At 45.7% G+C, this 22,313-nt stretch overlaps 2 protein-coding genes across 3 annotated transcripts; both read left to right on the top strand.

Annotated features, from left to right (window-relative positions):
• Positions 1-3,769: 3,769 nt before the first annotated feature.
• TP53I3 (tumor protein p53 inducible protein 3) lies at positions 3,770-10,278 on the top strand. Of its 2 annotated transcripts, none has more exons than XM_049096215.1 (6): positions 3,770-4,103; positions 4,226-4,580; positions 6,040-6,307; positions 7,517-7,729; positions 8,804-9,000; positions 9,979-10,278. In XM_049096215.1, exons 2-6 carry the CDS (start codon positions 4,443-4,445, stop codon positions 10,159-10,161), a joined length of 999 nt encoding a protein of 332 aa, XP_048952172.1. In that variant the 5' UTR covers positions 3,770-4,103; positions 4,226-4,442; the 3' UTR covers positions 10,162-10,278. The 2 variants fall into 2 exon arrangements, with proteins under 2 accessions (XP_048952172.1, XP_025310313.1); XM_025454528.3 differs by having other exon boundaries at positions 3,771-4,103; positions 4,427-4,580.
• A 347-nt stretch (positions 10,279-10,625) lies between these two features.
• SF3B6 (splicing factor 3b subunit 6) lies at positions 10,626-21,721 on the top strand. The gene is made up of 4 exons (XM_025454529.3): positions 10,626-10,935; positions 12,812-12,930; positions 21,154-21,292; positions 21,455-21,721. Exons 1-4 carry the CDS (start codon positions 10,906-10,908, stop codon positions 21,542-21,544), a joined length of 378 nt encoding a protein of 125 aa, XP_025310314.1. The 5' UTR covers positions 10,626-10,905; the 3' UTR covers positions 21,545-21,721.
• The last annotated feature ends 592 nt before the right edge of the window (positions 21,722-22,313 follow it).

The raw sequence follows: 22,313 nt of genomic DNA, 5'->3' as shown, positions 1-22,313 counted from the left end.
GGGATTCGATCCCGGGTCTCCAGGATCGCGCCCTGGGCCAAAGGCAGGCGCCAAACCGCTGCGCCACCCAGGGATCCCAGGAAATAACTTTTTAAATTAGGGTCAGTTTTCATATACATTTTTGTTCTAGGTAAAAATGATCAATAAAGCATAAAATACAGCAGTATAAAATTCTCTGAGAAAAGTAGAATCAAAATATGAGTACTAGAAGAAAAATGACATTTTAAAACTTCCAACTGTTAAAGAACTGTTTTGTGCATTTTTAGTGGATGATTATAAATATCAAATTATTCTGAAATCTGGATTCTACTTGATACATTTAAAAGCCTGATACAGGGATGGTTGGGTGGCTCAGCGGTTGAGCACCTACCTGCCTTTGGCTCAGGGCATGATCCCACAGTGCCAGGATCGAGTCCTGCATCGGGCCTCCTGCATGGAGCCTGCTTCTCCCTCTGCCTGTGTCTCTGCCTCTCTCTCTCTGTGTCTCTCACGAATCAATAAATAAAGTCTTAAAATAAGATTAAAATAAAATAAAATAAAATAAAATAAAAGCCTGATACAGGGCAGCCCGGGTGGCTCAGTGGTTTAGCGCCGCCTGCAGCCCAGGGCGTGATCCTGGAGACCCAGGATTGAGTCCCATGTCGGTCTCCCTGCATGGAGCCTGCTTCTCCCTCTGTCTGTGTCTCTGCCTCTCCCTCTCTTTCTCTGTGTCTCTCATGAATAAATAAATAAAATCTTTAAAAATAAATAAAGAAAAGCCTGATACAAGTTTTTAAATGTTAATATTTATGACCAGAGATCATATCTTTTGCACTATTTAAATTTAAGATTAAATATTTTAGGATATCAACTTTAAAATTTTGTCTAGTTGAGAATAAAGCGTGAAGACCACTGCCCAGAGAAAGAAGTGCCTTGGACATTGAATCACATGGATGTGTGTCCAGGAAGATGACAGGGACGGGTAGCCAAAGAAGCAGGCCCCAAAAGATGGGGACAGAGGACCCTACTAGTCTGACTCCAAGCCTACTCTCTCCCAGAGCTTTCCCAAGTCCCTGCTCCTGGGATTTGCCCCACCAACCTCAGTGAGGAGTTCCCAAGGAGAGAGGGAAGAAATAGCCCAGAGGAAGTCATGCAGGCACGTAGCTGGCATGAACAACTGAGACGTGAGCTATTCCAGCTCCTCCAGGGAAAATTGTCAGCCCTTACTCTGCTCCAGAACCACAAGTCATCACTGAGCTGCTGGGCTGCCAAAGCTTAGGCTTGGTCACCAGAGCAGCTGTTGCCTCAAGGTGACTCCGTGGCACTGTGCAAAAGCCTTTGAAGGAGCTGGGACCCCGCTGGACATCTGGAAGACATTATTCTGGGCCCTCAACACCGTTTAACTTAAAGCAGCAGCAACAGCAACTGAATGTCAGATCAGTGCCTCCATCTCATTCCTAATGCAGAAGATCTTATTTGTTCTGCTAAAATATAAACCTTTGAGGAGACTCTAGAGGCCAGAGATGTGGGAGACCATGAAATACTGCTGCAAAAATCACCACCCAATCCCAAAATTTGGATCTTGACAGAAAGGGAATTGGAGTAGGACGTGCTTTAAGAAAAGCACCTGCTTCATGGGATGGCCATCTGCCTTCAGCAAACAAGAGGACTGACATTGGACCCTGGACCCCTCTTATTAGACCCACTTACTCCCAACCTCTAGGAGCCAGCAGCATTTTGGGACTCTAGACATCTAGACACTGGGGAGCGCTAAAGCCCCCTGCCAGGGGCACTGGTAGATCAGGGACACAGCAGGTTTTGCTGCCTTGCAGGAGCCATGCTCAATATGTCACTGTCCCTGAAGGGCTCCTCATGCCCATGCCACCATGGTAAGACTGACCCTGCCCTAGGCTGCAGCCATCCTGGAGGCCTGGCTCACTGCTTTCCAGCTGCTACACTGGATGAGTGAGGAAGACCCTCAACCCCTGGAGACTCCTCCTACCAGTCGTGCCCTGTCACCTAAAGCTAACTGCTGACACCAACTCAGACCTCTAACTGCCCTAACCCTCATCTCTGAGTCCCTCACCGGTGCACTGACACACTCTGGCCTCTAACCCCAATGTCAATAGAACCTGTTCTCCATACAGACAACAATTGTGGGCAATTTTTATGACTGATGTGAGGCAAAACCAGGTTTCTCAGAGCAGTTCCAGTTGCTTGTCTTCATCCCCAGAAGGGAGGAAACTGTCCTTCAGTCCTTCTGGGTCCTTTGCAGGCAGTGGAGGATAGACTCTTGTTCCACTTATCTTATACAAAGAGGGTATCAGGGACACCTGGGTGGCTCAGTGGTTGAGCGTCTGCCTTTGGCCCAGGGCATGATCCCGGGAGTCCCACGTCAGGCTCCCTGCGTGGAGCCTGCCTATGTCTCTGCCTCTCTCTCTGTGTCTCTCATGAGTAAATAAATAAAAATTTAAAAAAAAGAGGGTATCAAACTGGCCCAGGCATCTGTCCTAGGGCTGGCTGTCCTAGGAGCCCTCTAGACTCTTGGCTCAGGAGGCCCCTTCAGAACTCTCTGATCCTCAACTCTGTTTGCCTGCTGGATTGATTTTGCACAAACCCAGCTCTGAAACTCTGGATGGCTCCTCCCACTCAGTGCCTTCTGTGACCCAGGCCCAACCTGACCCTTGACTTGTCTCTCAATACACCCTCAGTAAAATAGATAGTTTATCTTTCCAAAGCCAACCCTATATCTTCTCTCCCCTGTGCCTTTACTGGCTCGGTGTATTTTTTTTTTTTTTTTGTATTTTTTTTTTTTTTAAGATTTTATTTATTCATGAGAGACACAGAGAGAGAGAGAGAGAGAGAGATGGGCAGAGACACAGGCAGGGGGAGAAGCAGGCTCCATGCAGGGAGCCTAATGCAGGACTGGATCCCAGGACTCCAGGATCATGCCCTTGGCTGAAGGCAGGCACTAAACGACTGAGCCACCCAGGTGTCTGGCTAAGTATATTCTAACTTAGATTGTTGCCATAAGAGGTATATAAGAGGGGGTGACAGTGCTCATTCCTCTTGACATTGGAGATGTGGGCACAGCTGCCCCATTCAGTTGACCAAAATGTTTAGAGCCATTTCCCTGGTGACCACAAGCTCCAAGAAGGAAATTGAGGTGGTTCAGAAGCTGGGTGCCACAGTGGGTTTGATTATAAGAAGGACTTCTCTGTAGGTGCTGAACACCATGCAGGGTATGGATATATATGTTTCTACAGGGAAACATTTGAAGGGAAGGCCAAACTAATCTTTTTTTTTTTTTTTTTTTTTTTTGTTTATTTATGATAGTCATACAGAGAGAGAGAGAGGCAGAGACACAGGCAGAGGGAGAAGCAGGCTCCATGCACCGGGAGCCCGACGTGGGATTCGATCCCGGGTCTCCAGGATCGCGCCCTGGGCCAAAGGCAGGCGCCAAACTGCTGCGCCACCCAGGGATCCCCAAACTAATCTTATTCTCTGGCTCAACCCTTTGTGTCTTGGCCTACTTCCTCCTCTTCCAGAATCTTTTCCACTTTTCTCTCTTGTATTAGTTTATTATTAGTTTAGTGCCACCTTTGGTCCAGGGCCTGATCCTGGAGACCTAGGATGGAGTCCTGCATGGGGCTCCCTGCATGGAGCCTGCTTCTCCCCCTGCCTGTGTCTCTGCCCATCTCTCTCTCTCTCTCTCTCTCTCTCTCTCTCTTTGTCTCTCATGAATGAATAAATAGAATCTTAAAAAAAAAAAAAAAAAGATTTCGTTTATTTAAGAGAGAGAGTGAGATCCCTAGGGAGAGGACGCTTTCTCTGCAGGCAGTGAGGGCTGAAACATGTCCTGCAGCCGGAAGAAAGACGGGTTTCCCAGGCCGAGAGAGAGAGAGAACCTGATTCGCTGTCACTAACTTTGCATCTTAAAAGGGGAAGGAGGAGCAGGACTGGAGGTCGGTTCGGGCCAGTCCCACCGCTGGCACGCTGCCCGGAGCCCCGCGGTCCTTGGCGCTCGCAGCAGAGGCAGCCCCGGGTCAGGGCTCTCCTCCAGGCGCCCGAGGGCCGCGAGCGCAGGACCGCGCCGCCGGAAGCGGTGGAAGAGTGGGGCCCCAGTAAGTGTCCGGGAACCCACGCCCGGGCCGGTGGGGTGGGGTGGGGTGGGGTGGGGGTGGCTCCCAACTCCGAGGGAGCGCAGCTTGCCTCACGCTCTTCCGTGTCTCCCCGTCCGCTGCAGCCAAGCCGGGGGCTGTCCCCGTCCCATCGGCCCTAACTGGTGTCCTCGGCGAGGGATCTGTCCGCAGGCTGCAGGGACCCCGCAGGAAGGAGGGCGGGGCGCGGCGAGGGCCAGACCCTCTGGAGACCCAAAGGGAAGCCGCTGGCCGGCAGGGGGCGCTGCGCTCCGCAAAGAGCCTCGGGCTCCCTCCCTTGCTTCTAGGGTGTCCTCGGAGAACATGTTAGCTGTGCACTTCGACGAGCCGGGAGGACCCGAAAACCTTTACTTGAAGGAGGTGGCCAAGCCCAGCCCAGTAGAGGGCGAAGTCCTCCTGAAGGTGGCGGCCAGCGCCCTGAACCGTGCCGATTTACTTCAGGTACCCAAGAGTCAGGCTGTGGCTGCGGCAGGGTGGGACTCCAGAGCCTTCTGTAAACATTCACCAGACGGATGGAGGAATGACCTAGGGCACTGCCAGTCACACGCATCAAGACGTGTCTGCAGAATGTGTGCTGGGGCTTCTAAGACCACATACAGGGATAGTTACAAAGCAGCAGCCACCCTGTGCTAATCCATCATCCGCTCCAGTTTCCAGATAAGGAGATGGGAACTACCATTTGTTGAGGGGGTTGTGGCTCTAGGCCTTGCTCTATCACATTTACCCCTCAGGCAACCCCGCTTACCATTCCTATTATTCAGATAAAGAAACTGAGGGGCAGAGGTTAAGCAATACGCCCAAGGCCACACAGGGCTGCTGTAATTCAAATCCAGGGCTTTGTGGTTACAAAGTCTGCATTCTTTCCACTCTGAGGGCCCTGGAACTGGCAGGGGACTGTACTCGAGGAATCTTCTGTTTTTTTGCTATTTGAAGTGCTAAACTGAGCCACCTGCATCAATTGGGGTAATTGAGAAATGTGTGCCAGAATCAACTGGGGCACTTTTCCAAAATAAGCATGACCAGAACCCAGGCATGTATACTCTGAAAAAGCTCCTCAAATGGTTCTAGTGCACACTCTTTGCTCACGTTCTCTTCTTCACTTTACTCTGAAACCTCTAGTCAGAGGCTTCTGAGGATTGCAGTGAGTGAATACAAAGCCTGGCACTTAAATATATAAGAACTATCATTAAGGAGTTCACGGTTTTGGGATCCCTGGGTGGCGCAGCGGTTTGGCGCCTGCCTTTGGCCCAGGGCGCGATCCTGGAGACCCGGGATCGAATCCCACGTCGGGCTCCCGGTGCATGGAGCCTGCTTCTCCCTCTGCCTCTCTCTCTCTCTCTCTCTCTCTGTGTGTGACTATCATAAATAAATAAAGAAAAAAATATTTAAAAAAAAAAAAAAAAGGAGTTCACGGTTTTGTTCCGCAGGTTTCAGTTCCTCCATTTGTAAAACAAGGCATTTAGATAAAGTCAATAGCTAATAGCTCCCAATTCTGACATCCACTGATTATGTGACCTTCAGCGTCTTTTTTTTTTTTTTAAGATTTTATTTATCCATTCATAAGAGAACAGAGAGAGAGAGAGAGAGAGAGAGAGAGGGCAGAGACACAGGCAGAGGGAGAAGCAGGCTCCAAGCAGGGAGCCTAATGTGGGACTCAATCCCGGGTCTCCAGGATCACGCCCTGGGCTCTTTGGCAGTGCTAAACTGCTGAGCCACCCGGGCTGCCCCCGACCTTCAGTGTCTTATTTGAATTACTTCTCCTGTCTCTTTTCCTGATTTATAAAACCTGACTTTATCCTGATTTTTCTGAGAAAAAGGGGGGCTATTGGTAGAGGGTCAGGGATAGTGACATACACATTTCTGATCTTGCTCACCACTTAGTGCACCCTTTTTTGTGCAGAGACAAGGCCGATATGCCCCACCCCCAGGAGCCAGCAGCATTTTAGGACTGGAAGCATCTGGACACATAGCAGAGCTGGGGCCTGCCTGCCAGGGGCACTGGAAGATTGGGGACCCAGCCATGGTTCTGCTGCCCGGCGGGGGACAGGCTCAATATGTCACTGTCCCTGAAGAGCTCCTCATGCCCATCCCAGCAGGACTGACCCTATCCCAGGCTGCAGCCATCCCAGAGGCCTGGCTTACCGCCTTCCAGCTATTACATCTCTTGGGTGAGGAGGCCCCCCCAAACTCACTCTATACAGTGTGGTTCAGTTACTTCATGACTCCCCCACCTCAAAACCCAGCAGTCCTCTGGGGCACCTTTGGGCTGGCCGCCAAGCCATACCCAACCCCAGCACCTCATTCTAATGTACTACTAGTAGTATCAGGTCCTCATACCATGTTAGCAATGGCCTGATGTTGAGGCTGAAAATCACGGTTAGCAGATAGAAAGTCTGGAAAGCACTGGATAGAAGGCATGTGCATATCTTCACATCATAGGCCCACCAGTCATCCCAGCCGCACAAAGTCCTGCTGGGCTTCTCTCTGCGAGCCCTAGTGCAGTAGAAGGGGCCAATCAACTTTTATTCCTCCCCACTGAAGCCAGCCAGGGGCTAATGGGAGGGAACCTAAGATGATTTGTCCCTGCTGTCAGAGAGCTCAGTGAAACTGGGAAGACAAGACATGCACAGGAATTAGACAACCACAGAGTTCAGACGATGGCCTTGTTTCCAACTACAATAGAAAGTCAAGATGGGAAGAGTTAGTGTGGCCATGGGTGGTCAGAGAGAGCTTTCTGGAAAAGGAGGACTGGAAGGATGGGTAAAATTGAGATGGGACAGAAGACAGGCCAAGGTGGCTTAGGAGAGTGTCAAGGTGAAATCAGCTGCTCCACTCGGAAGGATGATGATTATTATCTGTGAAAGATGAGACTGGGACTGGCTTTTAGTGGCCTTGAATGGTACATTGTCTGGACTTGATGCAAAAGCCCACTGAGAACCACTTTATATCTTGAGGAGAAAGTGAGGTAATGAAAGCTCCATTTTAGGAAGAGGAGCCTGGTGATTGTGCGTGGTGCCTGGATCAGTGAGACCAGCTGGAGGCCAGTTTCAGACATAAGAGGAACTGGCTTCAGATGGTGACAGTGAGAATGGCGGTTATTCTTATTAAGGTATATGTCAGATGCATGTCTCAGTGTTATTCCATAAGTAAAACGTACATTATGGATGTGGCTGCTTCCTATGGAGGAAGTATTTCAAAAGGTTGTTTCCCACTTTGACAAGAGGCAGGAAAACAATAAAGAGCTGTCATTATGCTCTCTTAAGAGAGCAAGAGATTTGGCATTTGGTGGGCCAGGGCAGGTGCATGGGGTATAATATGCCTGCATGGGGAATGTGTAGCACTTGTAAAGACAATGGTTCCTGTACTTTGTGTCACAGGAAACGTTCAGGCTGGAGACTCTGTGCTAATCCATGCCGGAGCAAGTGGTGTGGGCACAGCTGCCATCCAACTGGCCCGGATGGCTGGAGCTATTCCTCTAGTCACAGCTGGCTCCCAGCACAAGCTTCAGATGGCAGAAAAGCTTGGAGCAGCTGCTGGATTCAATTACAAAGAAGAGGATTTTTCTGAAGCAATACTGAAATTCACCAAAGGTAAACAATAGCTTCTGCAGACCAATAGGAATTTCAGAGATGATTAAATCAAACCCTCACCAGCCTGGAGTTTGCCAGTGCTCTGGATCTGTCTTGCCTCTGCTAAATGCACAGCAGCTGTCCTAGCCAAATTCTAGTACTCCGGTGTTTGATCTCTGGAGACAGGCAGGCACTGTTTAGGAATAAAATGTTTCTGTGTGCATTCTTGTAAGTGATCATTGATACACATTTTAGAGACCAAATGAATCACAAAGTGTTGGACTGGAATTATCCAAGACCTCTTCTTCCAAGTCACTCTGCAATGGGTTATCAGGAGTGTGGGGCAGAGACCAGTTTAGTGCTGGTCATAGTAGGGTTAGGATGGTAGCTCCCTAAATGGGTGAGCCTCTGTATTCCAAAGCCAAATCTGTATATTTTTGGCTCATCCCTTTCAATTTTTCCATGAGCCAAAAAGGAGAGATGAAACCAAAGCTAGCAAAACTATGTATCAGATAACCCAGTGCAGAAACTTCATAATTTATTTTTTTTAAGATTTTATTTATTCATGAGAGACAGAGAGAGAGAGAGGCAGAGACAGGCAGAGGGAGAAGTAGGCTCCACGAAGGGAGCCCAATGTGGGACTCCATCCCGGAACTCCAGGATCAGGCCCTGGGCCAAAGGCAGGCACTAAACTGCTGAGCCACCCGGGGATCCCAGAGACTTCATAATTTAGATGTGAACCCACCTGCCCTGTAGACTCCTGTTCTATTCTCATTCATGACTGGGTGTCAGTGGGTTCTGTACTTACAGGGGGATCAAGAGAGATATCAGGTCATGGTATTGCCCCATTTCCCCCTTGCTGTGGCTAGGAATCATAAAAGATGAACTGTAGAGCACACATGTATTATAGAGTTCAGCTACCTAAACTCCATCAGCAACAACGTTTCTATGAGCAATGTTTCTATTTCCAACCTATAGATATACCATTTGCACCTGTCTGTATACCCATATATTCACAAATGTGCCCTGGAATCCTATTTTGCACAAAGCATTCTGTGTCCGACGAGCATTACAAATCTGTGTTTCGTATGAAAGGTGCTGGAGTCAACCTTATTCTAGACTGCATAGGTGGATCCTACTGGGAGAAAAACGTCAACTGCCTGGCTCTTGATGGTCGCTGGATTCTCTATGGCCTGATGGGAGGAACGGACATCAGTGGACCTCTATTTTCAAAGCTACTTTTTAAACGAGGAAGTCTGATCACCACTCTGCTGAGATCCAGGGACAAAAAGGTAAATGAGTAAAAAGAAAACATGCAATTTAATTATTACCCACAAAAGTGTGATGTGTTTACATAGCTGCAAGAAAGGAAGATTTCACACATCTTAATGTTAGAGAGCCTATGTAGAAACCCCCCCCCCCCTTTTGGGTAAATAAGTAACCATTTTCACAGAACTAATTAAAAGTGGTCCATAGAAGTCTCAACATCTCAGAAAGAAGGTAGCTAATACTTCATATGTTTTTTAAACTTTCTAACAGAATGAAAAAAGCATTTACAATATTAGGAGATACTTCTTTTTTTTTTTTTTTAATCTTTTTTTTTTTTTTTTAATTTTTATTTATTTATGATAGTCACAGAGAGAGAGAGAGGCAGAGACACAGGCAGAGGGAGAAGCAGGCTCCATGCACCGGGAGCCCGACGTGGGATTCGATCCCGGGTCTCCAGGACCGCGCCCTGGGCCAAAGGCAGGCGCTAAACCGCTGCGCCACCCAGGGATCCCCGGAGATACTTCTAATAGTGCCAAGATGTTGCCTTCAAAGGCAGAACTCAGTGTGATTAAAAAAAAAAGCCTCTTAGGAGAGTAAGGTTAAGGTTCTACCTTCAACAGGTTACATGTTATGGAAATCTGTGTGGCACTCTAGCAGGTGCTAGATTGGGGGATGTTTCCCAGCCTAGGGTTTCACACCCGTGGGGCCTCAGAGCTTAAACATCCCTTTTGAACTCAGCTTGTATAGTCCTGTCTGTGGTCACCCCCTGCTTTACATTTTAATATTTTAGTCCAGGATTCAGTCTTTCTCTGGTACAGAAGTGAGGTTCTACATTTGCGGGCATGCACAGCGTGCTGGTAGTGAAGGGGTTAGGTACCGCCTGTGCGCATTTTCAGCTGTGTACACGGTTCGGAGAGCGCACAAAGGCCAGGCCGAGCAGGGCGGGGAGCGGCAAGGTTAGGGCCCTGCCTGGACTGATGGCCTCCTTTTCCTGATCTAAGTACAAGCAGACGCTGGTGGAGGCTTTCACAGAACACATCCTGCCCCACTTCTCCACGGAGAGCCCCCAACGTCTACTGCCGGTGCTGGACAGGGTGTACCCCGTGACTGCAATCCAGGAGGCCCACGCGTACATGGAGAGCAACCAGAACGTGGGCAAGATCGTCCTGCAGCTGCCTCGGTGAAGGAGGCCCTGGAGAAAGTCCGCGGTCCGAGGAAGGAGATCGGGCGCGACCGCAGGCCGCCCCGGAACCCACTGGCCCACCTAAAGCCCATCTAAGGAAATAAAGAGTAGATGCGAAGGGCGGCCGTCTCACTGTGGCAGCCCCCGACCGCGAACTGAGGCCGCCGAGGGGCGGGGCGGGGCGGGGAGGCGGGAGGCGGGAGGCGGGGCCGCCGGCGCCGCTGGGACAACTGCAAAGCCCCGAGCAGTGGGGGCGCTACGGGGCGGGCAGTTCCGGCTGCGGGAACAGCGCAGGCCACCACCCCGAGGCTCCGCGGGGCGCACCTGCCCGAGGCCCCGGCCGCGAGGGCCAGGCCCCGCCCTCCCGCCGCCCACCTGGGCGCAGCCCCGCCCCGCCCCCTCCGGCCCGCTTCCTTCTCTCAGGGCCGCCCCTCCTTAAAGCCCACGCCCCGCCCCTTCCGGTGCAGTGCTCGTAAAGGCGTCTCGAGTCCTCGCGTCTTCCGTCTTTCCGGCCTCTTTTTTTCCGCCTCGGGTTCGTTTTGCCCCGGAGTCTTTTCGACGGGGGCTATTACGTCAGCACGTCTCGGCGTGGCGCGGCGATAATCCGACGCGATGTAAAGCTTCCGGCCGTGGTTGGAGGTGGATGACCCGGGCTTGACGCGGTGTCCTGGTGCAGTGGGGCGCGCTCCGGAGCTCTCCGGAGGAATTCCGGTCTTTGTGGCAGTAACCTCATCAGCCCGCCAAGATGGCTATGCAAGCGGCCAAGAGGGCGAACGTGAGTATCGGGACCTTCTGCCGAAGAGGGGGAGGGTGTCGCTGCTGGACTCTTCACGGTGTGGGGCGGTATTTTGCCCGTCCTGGGTTCTGCAGGCCGGAGTAGCCCAGAATTCGTGGTGCTCTCACTGGGGTTCCACCCTGGCCCCGTCCTTACGGACGGGGATGCCCCTAGAGCCGCAACTCCGCCTCAGCCCCTCGTGAGCGTCTCCTCGGGCTCTTATTCTGGTGTCAGTGATAGTGTTAGCCCTACAGCCTTTGTTGCTTGATGGGCACCTAGGACCAGGCGACAGAATCTTCTTCGCCCAAGTCAGTGACACAGACGAGTCCCCTGTAAATAACCTTATAGCTCGCAGGCAACCAGAGCCTGAGATTCTCCTCAAGTCACGGAGCTTTGCGGGGCCCTTCATTAATGCCGTGGCAGTATTTTGAGCACCTGCCATGTACCAGAATTGCGAGATAGGAAACAGTTCAGAAGTTAAATTTATCGAACTGTTGTATGCCTGACAAGTCTATATATTGAGGATACGACAGTGAATAAAACAAAAAGCCCTGCTGTGTACATTCTAATGTTAGAGATGGGGTATTATTACAGAAACCTAAGAAAAACTGTCTCAGGAAAAAGGGTAGGTCAGCTGTAATGTGATGACAATTGAACACTGTGACCGAAAGGTCTTAGTGCCGGGGCTCTGGGTGGCTCAGTCGGTTATGTGTCCAACTCTTGGTTTTGGCTCCAAATTTGATCTCAGGGTTGTGGGATCCAGACCCACTTTGGGCTCCTTGCTCAGCGTGGAGTCTGCTTGAGATTCCCTCCCTCTGCCCCTCCCCATGCCTGTCTCTCTCTAAAATGAATACATTTTTAAAGGCCTTAGCATAAAAATATTTTCTTCAGTGCTGGGGTGGAAGCTGGGTTGTGGTAGGTTGGTGTCAGTAAAGAATATGAGGTAAGTGAGTATAGACTTTAGCTTTCCAGACACTTGACTGAAAGAAGAAAAAAAGCAAAACTTCCCTGATAAGTCAGGGAAGACAAAAACATTGCTTTTTTCCTTCACTGTGTAATCCTAATGCCTCGCCTGATAGATGAATAAAGAAGGTACTCAGTAAATATTTGTTGAATGAAGGAAAGGAGATCCAAATAACTATTTTGTTTTGTATAACAATTGTCAGGATATAAGCAGCTACTCACCTAAGGAATAAAAGCCAATGATTAAGGAGAGACTATATTCAAGAGAAAGAAGATATCATTGATATAACAGTTTCTTGAGAAAGACCTGATAAGAGTCATCAATGGGAGTTTTATGTCTAGGAAACAGGAACAGTACCTTTTGTTCTTTCCCATATATGTCTAAAGCATTGAGGACTTTTAAATGAGGTTGGAAATCCTGTTTAACTGTAGAGCCTGGAAGCCTGGGTTTTATGTAGCCCCTTACTAGTTGCTACTAATAGTCTTCCCTAAAACTAGTGCCCAGTTGCTTTTCTGAAAGCCATGCCATTTTCAGGAATATCAGATTATATACTTTTTTTTTTTTTTTTTTTTTTTTTTTTTTTTATGATAGGCACACAGTGAGAGAGAGAGAGAGAGAGGCAGAGACACAGGCAGAGGGAGAAGCAGGCTCCATGCACCGGGAGCCCGACGTGGGATTCGATCCCGGGTCTCCAGGATCGCGCCCTGGGCCAAAGGCAGGCGCTAAACCACTGCACCACCCAGGGATCCCAGATTATATACTTTTTAAAAATAATTCTTATTCTTGACTATTAGGTGGATTTTTTTGTTGTTTTTACTGTGAGAATTTATTATGATAATTTTTTTTTTTTTTTTTTTAGGTCGTAGCACTCCTGGCCCTGATTACAATAATAGTATGTATTTCTCATTTTAGATTCGACTTCCACCCGAAGTAAATCGGATTTTATATATAAGAAATTTGCCATACAAAATCACAGCTGAAGAAATGTATGATATATTTGGGAAATATGGACCTATTCGTCAGATCCGAGTGTGAGTCTTACTGAGACTTTTGAAATGTTGTTTCAAAGAAATGACTGTATAATCTTAGAATTATAGCTGACATGCACCTATGACAAAAAAAGAAAGAATTAATTAATTAATTAATTATAGCTGAAAGCAAGGCCTAACCAATCCCAGAGACTAAATAGATTGAAATCTGGGAGATGAGATTATTTTTGTATGGAAACAAATAAGACTCTCCTGATCTTGCTCAGTGAGAGCCAACAGTCGTAGTTGTGAAATTATTTTTTTTATTTTTTTTATTTTTTTTTTTTTTGTAGTTGTGAAATTAGAGAAGGCATGAAGTAGTAATGAAAGTTTTGAAGGGAATGGGTGAGCAAAGAAAGAACTAACATTTATTATATCACTATTATTTGTAAAGTCAGATATATAATACTGTGTTTTTTATACGTATCAACTCTTAATTTGCTTTGCTATCGCCTGATTCCAGAATTTCTGAATAAACTAAGAAAGTATACAAGTAACTGAGAAAAGTGAATTTTTTTCCAACTGCAGCTTTCTATAGAAGATTTGTTTTTTATTCCTTTTTTTTCTATTGAAAATTTAAGGGTTTATGGGAGAATAATTGCAACACAAGTTCAGGTTTTAATTTAATATAAAAATTGGGGTTTGTATCTTCAGGTGATATTTATTGAACATCTACAAAATGCCAGTTATAATAGGTGCTTTTATTTGTATCACCAACTAAGACAGCCCTGTGTGGAGGTGATAATTGTCTGGGTTTTGCTTTCTTTTGTTTAAAGATTTATTATATAAGAGAGAGAGAGAAAGCAATCAAACATGGGAGCAGGGGAGGGGGACAAAAGGAGAGGAAGAGAGAATCCTCAAGCAGACTTCCTGCTGAGCACAGAGTCCAACACGGGACTTGATCCTAAGACCCTGAGATCATGACCTGAGCTGAAACCAAGGGTTGGACACTGAACTGACCAAGCCACCCAGGCACCCCAGTAATTTGTTTTACTGGTGAGACTACCAAGGCTCAGAGAGTACAAGTACCTTTCTAAGTTCACACAGCTATTTAATGATAAAATCTTCTGATTCTAAATTATTTACACTACACAAATTCATAGCCACTGACACTGTAGTTAGTATGATGGGCCACTTACATAAGAGTTCATCTGGAAGGATTTCTTTTTTTCTTTAAGGTTTTTTTTTTTTTTTTTTTTTTTTTTTTTTTTTTTTAGTTTTATTAATCTCTATACCCAACATGGAGTCTTGAACCCAAGAGTTGAGAGATCAAGAGTTGCACACTTCCCCTACTGAGGCACCCCTAAGTATCTAAGTATCTTTTTTTTTTTTAAGAGAGAGAGCGAGCGAGCGAGTGTGCACGCACAAGTGGGAGGGGCAGAGGGAGAGAGAATCCTCAAGCAGACTCTGCATTGAGTGCAGAGCCCAACACAGGGCTTTATCTCATGACTCTGAGATCATGACATGAGCTAAAACAAAGAGTTGGACACTTAGCCAATTGAGTCATCCAGGCGCTCCTGAATATCTCTTAATAAATTTTCTTTTATGACCTGAGAGCTTCTTGGCTTTTAGAACTCAGATCTTGAGGACTCTCCTTTTAAGTCATAATTTTCCCTCCAGAGAGTAAACCAAATGCTAGCAATACATCATCACTGGTACTTAAGTGGGAATGGAAATGAAGTGTTAGGGATCCCTGGGTGGCGCAGCGGTTTGGCGCCTGCCTTTGGCCCAGGGCGCGATTCTGGAGACCCAGGATCGAATCCCACATCGGGCTCCCGGTGCATAGAGCCTGCTTCTCCCTCTGCCTATGTCTCTGCCTCTCTCTCTCTCTCTGTGACTATCATAAATAAATAAAAATTAAAAAAAAAAAAAAAAAAAAGAAATGAAGTGTTATAGACCAGCCATCTTCTTTAGGGAGTCTCAGTCTTTGATAAAAGCTTTGGACTCTTTCCACAGAACAGTACACAAAACATTTTGCAGATGATTTCATGGGTACATTAAACACAGGTTAAGAAACCTTGTTCTAGACATCGAAGAATGGTATACAGAAGGTCCCCTGACTTGGAGATCAGGAGATAAGATTCTGCTTCAGGCCCTGCAACCCTAGACAACTTGTTGGTTTTTGGTTTTCTGTTCCCTCACATGTAAGATAATCTAGATAGACTATGCCTTTCAGCTTTTAACATGGAGGCAGTATGATAAATTTACTGACTTGGTTGTAAGACCTAAGTTCAAATACTAGCTGGACATTTGCTAGTCCTATACAACTGGGCAAAATATTTAATCCCTCTGAGCTTCAAATTACTTATGAAACACAATCTTCCTAACCTGTCTTAAAAGAATTTTAGTAAGGATCAAATTAGATCATGCCTGTGAAAGCACTTTGTTATGGAATATTTTCGTGCTGGTGTGCATTAGCCACCACTCTATGCTCCCACAGCACCTTCTGTGAACATCTTTTAGCACACCTTTTTGCTGTTGTCTGTGTGCTTATCTCCTCCCAGCCTGTGAGCTCCTCCAGGACAGGTGCCTGTCTTTTCATTTGGGGTTGACAGCTGTGGTGCCTAATACATGGTAAGCACCTCATGTATATAAATAAATGAATAATACAGAAAATGGTTTTGATCGACTTATGAAAGTGTTACAAAACTTATTGCTAGTACACAACTAAGAGATGCTTATGTCAGTGAAGTTAGAGCGTGTTTCAGAAAGCCAAGGTAGAAGAATAGAAAATCAAGCAGTGGCATCTTTAGAAGGGTACAGAGTAGCTCAGGCCTTTGTACACTGATCCCTCCTTTTGGAACAGTTTTCACCTGGCTCATCTCCTATCTGGCTCCTCATTTGTCATGTCTCCACTTGTGTCACCTTTTCAGAGGTTTATCCTGACCACCTGATCTTTAGGTCATCCTTGGCCTCCCAGTAATCTCTGCCACAGCTGTCTACTTCCTTTATAATATTTCTCATCTGTATTTATCTTTCTCCCACTTGGATAAAGTTCCTTGAAGGGAGGGATGATGCTTGTCTTTTTCACTATCCTTTTCCAGTGCCTGTCATACAGAAGGAACACAATATTATATTTGTTGAATAAATTCATAAAAGTTTGGTGTGCGGGAATTTAGGTCTAAGTTATAGATGGAGAAACAGGTGTGTTTTTGCTCCCTAGCTGTGATCATGCTTTATCACATATTTAGCCCCTAGAACTAGGGTGACCAACCTTCCCTGTTTGTCCAGGACCAAGGGGTTTTCTGGGATATAGACTTTCAGTGCTAAAACCTGGACAGTCTTTTTTTTTTTTTTTTTTTTTTAAACCTGGACAGTCTTAAACTGTGATAAGTGATGACCCTTCCTGGTATATATAGCAGACACTTGGTGCTTGGAACTTTTTAAAACCCTTTCATACCTTTTACCTCTTTTGATTATTCAAACATGTAAAATGTAGGGCAAGTGATAGATCCTGATATTGCTGTTTGACACATTAAGCAGCCGAAGCCCAGAGAGGTTAATGCACGTGATTAGGCAAATCTTTAAAAAAAAAAAAAAAAAAAAAAAAAAAAGATAATAGCCACTGGGACACTTTTGAGATGAGAATCTTTAAAATGGGATCAATGGGGTAGGCAGCCCAGGTGGCTCAGTGGTTTAGCACTGCCTTCAGCCCAGGGTGGGGTCCTGGAGTTCCAGGATCAAGTCCCACATCAGGCTCCCTACCTGGAGCCTGCTTCTCACTCTGCCTGTGTCTCTGCCTCTCTCTCTGTGTTTCTCATGAATAAATAAATTTTAAAAATCTTTAAAAAAATAATAAAATGGGCTTAGTGCCCATCCCTATTCTAGTTCCTAAGAAGATGTAAGAAAGAGATACTTTTGTTTTGGATTTTTTTTTTTTAAGCTTCCAGGAGAAAGGATGTGTGAGAGAATTCGTGGGAGAAAGTATATCTCCACTGTTCTCTCTCTCTCTCTCTCTTTTTTTTTTTTTTTTAAGATTTATATTTATTTTATTCATGAGAGACAGACAGAGAGAGAGAGGCAGAGGGAGAAACAAGTTCCATGAAGGGAGCCTGACGTGGGACTCGATCCCGGGTCTCCAGGATCACGCCCTGGGCTGAAGGTGGCGCTAAACCGCTGAGCCACTGGAGCTGCCCAGATCTCCACTTTTCAAATGCTTATTAGCACTTGTGTGCATGGTGCTATGAGAGAAAAATGAAATATATAGGACCTTCCTTGCCCAGTTAATAAAAACTAAAATGGGCAGCCCGGGTGGCTCAGCGGTTTAGTGCTGCCTTCAGCCCAGGGTGTGATCCTGGAAACACGGGATCGAGTCCAACATCGGGCTCCCTGCATGGAGCCTGCTTCTCCCTCTGCCTGTGTCTCTGCCTCTCTCTCTCTCTTTCTCTCTTTCTCTTTCTCTCTGTCTCATGAATAAATAAAATCTTTAAAAAATATATATTTTTAGGGGATCCCTGGGTGGCGCAGCGGTTTAGCGCCTGCCTTTGGCCCAGGGCGCGATCCTGGGGACCCGGGATCAAATCCCACGTCGGGCTCCGAGTGCATGGAGCCTGCTTCTCCCTCTGCCTGTGTCTCTGCCTCTCTCTCTCTCTCTCTCTCTCTCTCTGTGACTATCATAAGTAAATAAAAATTTAAAAATAAATAAATAAAATAAAAATATATATTTTTAAAAAATAAAAATAAAAACCAAAATATTATTAAGTTTAAACTTAAAATAAAATCTCATGTTTTTATTCCAAATGGAGAACTAGGTAGGCTTTTTTTTTTTTTTTAAATATAGGTAGGCTTTTTGGCAAAGTCTTTGGGGCAGTGTTTTTTTATTTGGTCTCCAAATTTCATAGCTAATGCACTCTTGAAAATTAAAAGTCAAAAGTCCAGAAGTTGGGGTGTCTGTCTGGCTCAGTAGGAAGAACACACAACTCTTGATCTTGGGGTTTGAGCTCCATGTTGGGTGTAGAGATTAAAGTCCAAAAGTTGTTAGACTATTCCCTGAGGGTAAGGAATATTATAAAATCCCTCATTGGGCCCATTCAGCCTGATAGCCTGTAAGCTTTCAAGGACATTGGCACCTCCTGACCACCCCACCACCCTGTACCTCTCCCATCCCCCTTTACAAGAAGCATAGCTCTGACCAGGGTCCAACACTAGTCCTGTCATGGATCAAATTTAACAGATACCTCCCCTTCCCATGGCCTACTGCCTTTGCTTGACCCTATGCAGGAACTATGGCAGATGGAGGGGCAGCCCACGGTCTTAAACCTTACTCCACAGTTGGCACTGAGTGACTAGAACACAGATGGAGGGGTCCATCTTTATCACACTGGGAGCATAAGCTGAGTGGGACCTGTGCCCACTGCCCCCACTGACAAGCACTTGGCCATCTGCTGCCTGCAGTTTGTTGCTCTTCACACTTCCCTACCTCCCTGTGGAAGGAAGCTGGTGAGGTGAAGAGAGGAGGTGGCAAGGAAAACCTACACAAGGAGCAGCTCAGTATCCACAAGCAAGGTCCAGTTTCCACTTCTAGCAACCTGCCCTGGCCTGCAGATAACCCCACCCCTTCCCTGCACAATCCCTTCCACGCATCTCTGTCAAAGCTCAGCCCTTCTCCCAAGCCAAACAGACCTGTGTAATGCATGGGAGTGCATATATTAAAAATGAATGTATGAAAAGTTGAGAGCTGACCATACCACATTTTAGAAAAGCAGTGAGTCTTCTGTGGGAGAAACTGCATTAACTCTTTATATCCTTTCCTGGCCATAAAGGATAATGGTTGGCTGCTTTCCTAGATATCACTATTTTGCCATCATCTTGGTAGTGGCTTCCACACCACCCCCTCTAGAGACACAAAATAGGTTTTATTTTTATGGATTTGATAAACCTTAGTAAAATACTGCTGAGAAATAATTATTTCCAGGGCACCTGGGTGGCTCAGGTCATGATCCTGGGGTCCTGGGACCAAGTCCCACATCAGGCTCCCCGCAGGGAGGCTGCTTCTCCCTCTATGTCTCTGCCTCTCTCTGTGTGTGTCTCTCATGAATAAATAAAATGTTTTTTTGGGATGCCTGGATGGGTTAGCGATTAAACATCTGCCTTTGGCTCAGGGTGTGATCCTGGAGTCCTGGGATCGAGTCCCACATCGGGCTCACTGCATGGAGCCTGCTTCTCCTTCTGTCTATGTCTCTGCCTCTGTGTGTGTGTCTCTCATGAATAAATAAAATATTTTAAAAATATATTTTTTTAAAAAAGAAACATTTCCTACATTGATGGAGACTGTCTTGTTTTTAACAATTAAAACTAAAATTAGAGGTAGGGAAGGGTGCCTGGCTGGCTCAGTTGGTGGAGCACGTGATTCTTGATCTTGGTCATGTATTCTAGCCTCACATTGAGTGTAGAGATTGCTTAAAAATAAAATATTAGGGATCCCTGGGTGGCGCAGCGGTTTGGCGCCTGCCTTTGGCCCAGGGCGCGATCCTGGAGACCCGGGATCGAATCCCACATCGGGCTCCCGGTGCATGGAGCCTGCTTCTTCCTCTGCCTGTGTCTCTGCCTCTCTCTCTCTCTCTCTCTCTCTCTCTGTGACTATCATAAATAAATAAAAATTAAAAATAAATAAATAAATAAAATAAAATAAAATATTAAAATTTTAGGGGATCCCTGGGTGGCTCAGTGGTTTAGCGCCTGCCTTTGGCCCAGGGCGCAATCCTGGAGTCCTGGGATCGAGTCCTACGTCGGGCTCCTGGCATGGAGCCTCCTTCTCCCTCTTCCTGTGTCTCTGCCTCTCTCTCTCTCTCTATGTCTATCATTCATAGATAGATAGATAGATAGATAGATAGAGTAAATAAATCTTTAAAAAAATAAAATAAAACATTAAAATTTTAGAGTGAGGGAGGGCAGCCCCAGTGGCTCAGTGGTTTAGCATAGCCTTCAGCCCAGGGCCTGATCCTGGAGACCCGAGGTCAAGTCCCATGTCAGTCTCCCTGCATGGAGCCTGCTTCTCCCTCTGCCTATGTCTCTCCCTCTCTCTCTTTCTCTCTCTCTCATGAATGGATGAATAAAATCTCTAAAAAAATTATAGTGAGAGAGAAAATTTAAATCTTTAGAAACAAGGGACTAGTTACAGGTAATAGTATGGTAAATAATTTAAGTATTGGTTCTGTTGCATAAATGTGCAGTAAGAAAAACCTCATTCTAGACATTGCTGACGTTTACAAGCCATCTCTCCAAAATACTATCTTTCCAGCTTAAGATTGAGAATTGGAGGCACCTGGGTGGCTCAGTTAAATGTCTGTCTGCCTTTGGCTCAGTAATGATCTCTGGGTCCTAGGATTGAGGCCCATTCAGGCTCCTTGCTCAGTGGGGAGTCTGCTCCCTCTCCTTCTGCCCCCCCACCTCTTCATTTGTACACTCAAATAAATAGATAAAATCTTAAAAAAAAAAAAAGATTGAGAATTGGTTCTTAGCGTGAGAAGTAGGAAGGACTAGAACAGTAAATATGAAGACTCAGACAAAGTTTCAAGCTAGTTGTTTGCAGCTAGTGCTTTGGTAGCTGTAGTAGTCATCTTGACACAGAGCAAGTTTAACCTGTAGCTCTTTTACTTAAAAAAGAGAACAAAAATTACCTCAATTCAAGAAATAGTAGGCTTATCCAGCATACCTATCCATAATGCTTACTTATTTCCTCTAACAGTGTTCAGGTTGATCTCAAAATATAAACTTCACTTACTGTCTTTTAAAGACAATACTGTTATTTAACTATCAGTGCTCTGGTAAATGTGTATTTTTTTCCACAGATTTGTTAGTAGTTTATTTATAAAGAGAAACTATTCCATAGCTCAGCATTCATAGTTCAGGAACACAGGTCAGGGACAAATTTCCATGGAACTCAATCCAAAGAAATTCTTTACATTCCAAAATCACTTTGCATTCTGGAAGATACCAGCCTTTTCATCTCCTCAAACTCTTTCATGGAATCATTTCTGTAGAAATCTGCATATCCTCCTTTCTTGGTTTGACCACAGGAAACTTCTAGAAAACTGCAACCCTCAGGGAATGCTCCAATAATATGAAATCGCAGATGCTTGGCCAGAAGGCCTCACATCTGAGGTTTCATCAAAGCACTGGAGGTCATGGTAGTTATTCTCCTCAACACTCAACCTCAAACCCAGCCAGCATCCTTCCTATCTTGAATAAATGTGTATTTTAATTAAGTCTTATTTCACTCCGCAGGGGGAACACACCTGAAACTAGAGGAACAGCTTATGTGGTCTATGAAGACATCTTTGATGCCAAGAATGCATGTGATCACCTTTCAGGATTCAATGTTTGTAACAGATACCTGGTGGTTTTGTACTATAATGCCAACAGGGTAAGTATTAGCCACAGTCCTCATTGCAGGGGGAGCATGTTAAGAATTAATATACCGGGAAAGGAAGAGTATACTAGGAATTCTTGTCTGGCTAGTGCTATTGGTGAAATTCATTTGATTATAGATCAGTAACTGTTAACTTTGGTGCTTACCACATTTCAGGCATTTCAGAAGATGGACACAAAGAAGAAGGAAGAACAGTTGAAGCTTCTCAAGGAGAAATATGGCATCAACACAGATCCACCAAAATAAATATTTTCTGCATTTTCATTTTAGACTACATCCCATAAATGACTACCATCACCCTTTTCTTGTTTTTAATTAATGCTGAATGTTGTGATTTCTTATTCAAGATTCAAAAGGACCTACTTAAAACTTTGATACATTTTAAAATATGTTATGTGAATAAACTTGTAGCTTTTTGTAAAACTTGTAGCTTTTGTAAAACATGTCAGTGTTTTCTCTTAAGCTTCCTCTCATTTGATACCGGAAAACAAATTAGCAGTCGAACTGTATCAAGAATTGTTTGGTGGTAGTGACGCCTGGGTGGCTCAGTGGTTGAGCATCTGCCTTCGGCTCAGGGTATGATCCTGGAGTCCCAGGATTGAGTCCCACATTGGGCTACCTGCATGGAGCCTGCTTCTCCCTCTACCTATGTCTCAGCCTCTCTCTCTCTCTCTCTCTCTCTCTCTGTCTGTCTCTCATCAATAAACAAAAGTACAATCTTTAAAAAAAAAAAATTGGTGGTAGGTGGTCACAGAGACCATGCTTCTTAAGAGCAGGGAACTTTTTATATTCTTAATGCCTCTGATGTCCAGTTTAGTGCTTAGCCATCAAGGGAAATTTTTAGAGTGCTATCATTTGTTGAATGTTAACAACTCAGTGAAGGTATTTTGCAGATAAGGAAACCAAAGCTCATTGTATTGGTTGGATGAATAAAATGTTTACATAAAAAGTTGATGTAACATCAACCAGTATTAACCACATCAATATATTTAAATAATAATTGCCTTACAGTTAA

Source organism: Canis lupus, chromosome 17, assembly GCF_003254725.2.
Source record: "Canis lupus dingo isolate Sandy chromosome 17, ASM325472v2, whole genome shotgun sequence".
NCBI classification, from domain to species: domain Eukaryota; kingdom Metazoa; phylum Chordata; class Mammalia; order Carnivora; family Canidae; genus Canis; species Canis lupus.
The sequence above is the reverse complement of the archived record's forward strand: the minus strand, read 5'-3'. Positions and strand labels throughout refer to the sequence as shown.